Source organism: Gracilinanus agilis, chromosome 5 (assembly GCF_016433145.1).
Source record: "Gracilinanus agilis isolate LMUSP501 chromosome 5, AgileGrace, whole genome shotgun sequence".
NCBI lineage: Eukaryota > Metazoa > Chordata > Mammalia > Didelphimorphia > Didelphidae > Gracilinanus > Gracilinanus agilis.
This window is the reverse complement of record NC_058134.1, coordinates 205,593,037-205,599,036: the sequence shown is the minus strand read 5'-3', so window position 1 is coordinate 205,599,036 and position 6,000 is coordinate 205,593,037. Positions and strand designations below refer to the sequence as shown.

Below are 6,000 nucleotides of genomic sequence, written 5' to 3'. Positions count from 1 at the left end.
AATCCTTTCCCTCTAATACACTGAGAGCAAAGGCAACATCTAGCTCCAGCGGAATCTTGTCCTGGAAATGTCATTTCCCTCCACTGCTGTCTCCCGACCTGGAGTTCTGAAAACGGAGGTACATTTGGAGAGGGAAGCCTGGCAAAGGAAAGAGGGAGCCACAGCTCGCAGGGAAGGGGGTCAGGGCCAGAGTGGGATGGGCGATGTGGGGGAGGTAAGGAGAAGAGAGGTGCCAGGTGGGGAAAAAGATAAGCTAGTCAGTGTAGTGGAAGTATGGAAGCTGGGGATAGGATGGGTCCGGGACCTGGCTTGGAGGGGTGGGGGCTGCAATAAAGCCAGTTTGGGAGGGGTATCTCCTGCCATCCTGCGCGAGGTGTAACGTGCCTGTCCAAGCAGGAAACAGGGAATGGGGGTCTGAGATGACTCAGGAGGGGATGGCTGTCCAAGAATGCATGTGTCACCTGGGGTGGGGACAGGAGGAGGCAAGAGCTGGAGTGGTGGAGGGAGGGAGAGCGGGATGGTAGCAAGGGTGCAAACTTGCCAACTGGCTGTGAAGGACGGACAATGTGGAGAAAGGAGAAAGGCTCTCGGGTTTTGGTGCCATGAACACAGGTATGTGTGTGCAGGGGGACGTGACCAGGAGTGTGTGTGTGTGTGTATGTGTGTGTGTGTGTAAATAGGCATTGGTATGTGGGTGTGGAGGCTGGGCAGGGCCTCGGAGAACAGGGAACGTATCATCCTTGGAACCTTCAGTCAGTGGGCACTGGGACAGTGGACATTGCCCAAATGCACGGGGAGGAGAGGGAGCAAGTGCTTTTCTCCTGCCTGGGGCAAGGTGCACAGGGATATTCCATCCCTGGAAGCAGGATCTGAATATTGTCCTTGGGAAGGCAGCTGGGAAACAGGACCTTAGTAGGTTTCTTCCAACTTTTGCAGAGCCCGGCGCCGGAGAGAGCGAGCTCCTATCTTCATAGACAAACTGAGCAGGTTTCTCACCCTCCCTTCTTCCCTCTCCCTCCCCTTTCCCATAGGCCCCACTTCTTCCCCTAAAGTAGCGGGGTGGACGGCTTGGAGAGGTGATATCAGAAAGGTAGGAATGGAACCCTGGGTTCCTGAGCCTGGGGACATCTCTAGAAGACCAGATTGTCCAATGTTGTGCCTATGAGATGTATGGCTCCTGTATGGGGAAATTCTCTTTCCTACTTGTAAATGTAGTCCAGGAAAGAAGATTGGTGATCTTCCCTTGGGGGATTCTTTTTCCTATTTAAAATTCTGCTGCCTTTTAGAAGATCTGCCTTGAATTTAGCCTAAATTTGCTTTTATATATTTAAGCTGCTTTCCTCACTGACATTGTGCAAAAAGGGTTCCAAGCTAGCTTCTTTCTCTTAGCTGCCCTTGCCCATTCCTTCTTGTCTCTGAGTTGTCCTTTCTCTCCTTTTTTCTTGGCCTATTTGCTTCCTCAGGCCAGGGCCCACATTGCTTTCTATTTTGTTTTGAGGCCCTGGCACCCTTTTTCCTTTTCTTCCTACCCAAACTCTGGAAGGATTCCCCCCTAATCCAGAGGTTCTTAACTAAGGTCCATGAACTTGAAAACCAAACCAAACCAAACCAAACCAAACCCATCCACTTTTTTGACAGCTGGACTTCATTCCAATTGGCTTCTTTTGAAACAACATTTTATTTTATGCATTAAAAAACAGTATTCTGAGAAGGGGTCCATAGGCTTTGCTGGCCTGCCAAAGAGGTCCATGACACAAAAATGGTTAAAAACATCTGAATTAGTCGGAATTCTTCAATTCTGGAGAACAGGAGAGCTCAGGCTTTCATCCAGGCTACACTTCTTGGGGACTGGGGGGATTTAGAACTCCTAGAGGCTGCCCCACCCCAAGGCTTGGCAAAAACAAAGATGATAATAATAATAGCCTGTTGTATTTATATGCTAATTTTGCTTTATCTTCACAACACTCCAGTGTATATGTGTGTGTGTGTGTGTGTGTGTGTGTGTGTGTGTGTGTGTGGTGGTGGTGGAAGGTGCTGGAAGACACTTATTCTCCCATTTCATAGACAGGAAAATAGAGGCTCAAACAGGCTACCCAACAATAATGCTATACATTTTATTATTTTATTAATATTAAATATTAAATATTATTTATAATATAATTTACATATTTTACTAAGTACTTGCTATTGCCAATCACTGCTCTCTATACTTAAAATAAAAAAAAAGTCATTTCCTTCAAGGAGATTGCCTTCTTGTGGAGAAAGATGACATGCATAAAATTACATACACGAATTTAAATGGGAAATAGGAAATACGTGAAGTGATAGAATAAGCTTAAACTCAGGTTCCTTGACTCAGTCTAGGACTAAACCATTAAAACAATGGTTTTGTGTTTAGGAATGATTTGAAAAACTTGAAAAAAAAATTTGACAAAAGACTTTAAAATGTCTTTTGGAGGCAGAGGACATGAGTTCAAATCTTACCTCTGAAAATTTCTGTTTGGCCTTGGGCAAATCTCAATGAATCTCAGTTTACTCAAAGAGTAAAAAAATGGGCAAAATATGTGCATCTGATGTCCTTTCTGCTCTCCTCTGATTCTGTAATATACCCTGCTTCCTAGCAGGTTCTCAGGGTCAAAGGCGAGGGGACCTTTCGAGGATGCGGTAATACCACTAACTGCCTTTTCTGTCATGCTTTCAAGTAGTTTCTTCAAGACCCCAAGAGGGGGTTAGAGCTAGGAAAATTCTCCTCATTTTACAGATTAGCAAACGGTGTCTTGGAGAGGTCTGAATTGCATTGCTACAGGCCAGCCTGTTTGATCCAAGACTCCAGGGATCGGAGTGAGTCCTCCAGACCTCAGGACACTCACTGGATTCCTAATGGTTCAGCAACTCCTTTCCCTTTCTTTCCTTTACTTCCCCAATGCAGGAAAAAGACTCCAGCAGCCCCATCCTTTCTTTTGCCCCTGACACCACATCCTTCCCAGATGAGCTGTGGAGCCTAAGGAAGCCTCTGAGTTGGGCTTCTTACTATAATTTCCCACCTGGCAGGCTTCATCATTCCTCTTATAACCTGCACCCTCCAAGTCACCTTCGAAATTTTCCATAACCTCAGGTGGCCTGGGCCCACACCCTCCTAACTGACTTCAACTTGGGCTGTTGCCTGGGCTAAAGAGACCAACAAATAAGCAGAATCTTCCCTAATAGAAAGAATCCCTTGTATTTCCGAATCTGGAGCCTCGGAGAAGCCCAGACCATTTTATAGACATGTTCTCTTTGATTTTTCTACCACCCCAGGATGGTCGTGGAGGGGAGGGGTGCCACATGAAAGCCAAGGTGGGAATTGTTCTCCCTTCTCTACAGTTGGGAGAGGGATAGCAGGGACCACTGAGGTATGGGAGAGTAACATGCCAAGAATGAGAGGCAAAGGTGGCCTCATTCCCATTGCTTTGACCTGGGAGACAGAATTGCAGGCACAAAACAGGGACTTTTCTGGCTAGCAGTCACCCACTCTCCCAGGATCTAATGGGGCAATGCCCATAATCCTCATTATAACCTCACCTTTCTTTGGGGTTTTTGGATTTAGGGAATATTTTCCTTGCAATAACCTCATGAAACTGTAGGGCAAGTATCATTGTTCCCATTTTACAGATGAAATTAAGCTTGGATAGGATTAGTAATCTGCTCAGGTCCTTTCTAAGGCTGGGACCTGAATTCAGGTATTCTGGCTAAAGAACTAGTGAGTCTTCCACTGCATGATGCAGGAGGATGAAATGACAGTAGAGGTTTATGGGCCATTTTTCTTGAGGTTCGGGGGCATCCCTGGGGGTGTTTCACTCTAAGAAGAAAGGGAGAAGGAGCAGCAATGACCTCAAAGGCCCTTTGGAAACACCGGATGGTATTTAGGTGACTTGTTCTTCTTGCTGTGGGTAGGTGGTCCTGTCCTGCAGGCCAATCAATCAGCCTCATAGTGGGATGCCCTTATGAGTGAAGACTTCTGCTCTACCCCAAACCTTTCCTCCCCTCCTCCAGCCCAGTGGGGGGACCGGGGAAGGCACAGGGATGGGTGAAACAGAACCCGCCATTTCTTCGAAAGTCATCTTTCTCCCTCCTGAGATTCATCAGGACAAAACAAGTCCAATCCCGCTTCCACAAGACAGTGGAGTTCTTCAAGTGGAGGCTGGATGACCATTTGTCTGGCATGCTGTAGAAGGGATTCCCACTCAGGTAGGGTTGGACTAGAGGACCCCTCAGAACCCTTCAACCTCTATCTTCTCTGATTCTTTGATTGACTCCATTTTAACTCTTCAGCTCACCCCTTCCCCCAACCTTCTCTTCTGGCTTTGTCTATGAACTCCACCTTCTGTTCTCCTCCCAATCAGATGCCCAGACTGAGATGGCTCCTCTGTTTACCCTGTGAAAATCGTTAACCCTGGCATGGGAATGAGCACATAGTTGGTGGGGGTGGAGGGGTGCAGTCACCTCTGCCAGGCCTGCTCTTTGACCTCCCATCACCCACAGAATCATTTGATCCTCTCCCCAACCAGGGAGCTAGGCAAGTGTCACTGACTAAGGCAGCTAAGACCCAGGTCTTTATGGGAAGGAAGGTTAGTGGTGGCGAAAGGTGTTGGCAGAAACCAGAGACCCTGGTTGGGAATTGGGACCCCTCTACTTCCTAATCCTTATTCTGTCCTTGACATGCTGTGTGACTGTGAGCAAGCTCTCTCTGGGCCTCAGCTTCTCCTCCTGAGAAGTGGGGACAATGTTAGCTCCTTATCACTCCCCCAGGGTAGTGAGGGTCAACTGTGACAATAATTGCGAGATGCCTTGTGGGCTTGAGGATAAAAGAACCATAAAACCTCTGGAGATGGAAACAGTAAATGGTAGGGAGAGGTGGAGATAGTCCAGAGTGCTTCACTTAAATTTAACAGCTATTTATTCTAGAATCCCAGAACATTTATGCTGGAAGAGACCTTAGAGATGGTCTTATCCAAACCTCTCCTCTTAAGATGAAGAAACTGAGGTCTCAGAAAAGGGAAATGACTTACTCAAGGTCACACAGTGAGTTGTAAGCAACATCTATATGGAAATCACAGTCTAGGTATTGGGGATACAAAGATGAAACGACATGGATCCTGTCATTAAGGAGTTTTAAAATTTTTCGCTTCTCTCCCCTCCCAGGCTCCGTTGCTTCTTCCTCTCTCCTGTTCCCTCAGCACTCTCTTAGTGCAATGGATGGCAAAGTGGTGATCCTGGAGGATGGTCCCCCAACTGTTTCCTGGGGCCCTGAAGAAGAGGAGAAGGAGGAGAAGATTGAAGAGCGTGGTCAGTGGGCTAATAAGATGGAGTTTGTGCTATCAGTGGCTGGAGAGATCATTGGCCTAGGCAATGTTTGGAGGTTCCCATATCTCTGCTACAAGAATGGAGGCGGTGAGTTCTCTTTGAGGTCGGCGGGGTGAGGGTAGAAAATACATGGAAAATGTTGCTGGGAAAACCTGGTGTTGCCTCTCTGATGACCTTCTCTCACAGCCAAGTGACCCTCTGTACCTACCGGACTCTTTTGAGGCCTCTAGAAAAAGCAAATGTGGAGATACAGAGCAGGGCCAGAGATTAGGAGGTGGACACAGTGATGAGAGGTGACAGAATTTGAGGGCTGGATCAAAACCATCGATTCCAAACCATACCCAAAAGGAATTCCCAGAAGGCACACCTGACAAGGGGACAGCCAGTCTTCCCCTGAAGACCTCTACACAGCGGGGGATTTTTCTTGGACGTCAGCTATTATCTCCACACAGAGTCTTAGACTAAACAGCCCCTCTATGACCAAATGAGCATTAAGACAGAGATTAAGGAGGTCAAAGGGGATGGGGACCTTCTTGAATTAGTAGAATCATGAAATCACAGAGATTTAATACTGGAAGGATCTTTAGAGATCATCTGGATTCAGAATCAGAGGTCCCGAGTTCAAATTTCACTTATGCCTTCTTGACCCCATTTGAG

General features: G+C 47.0%; 1 protein-coding gene across 1 annotated transcript in view; it reads left to right on the top strand.

The window, feature by feature from the left end:
* Nucleotides 1-4,552: 4,552 nt before the first annotated feature.
* SLC6A12 (solute carrier family 6 member 12) overlaps nt 4,553-6,000 on the top strand; it is a 39,974-nt gene continuing 38,526 nt past the window's right edge. Inside the window, exons 1-2 of the mRNA XM_044677496.1 lie at nt 4,553-4,607; nt 5,182-5,430. Coding sequence (XP_044533431.1) covers nt 5,232-5,430 — 199 coding nt within the window. The 5' untranslated portion in view covers nt 4,553-4,607; nt 5,182-5,231. The remainder of the gene's footprint in view (nt 4,608-5,181; nt 5,431-6,000) is intronic.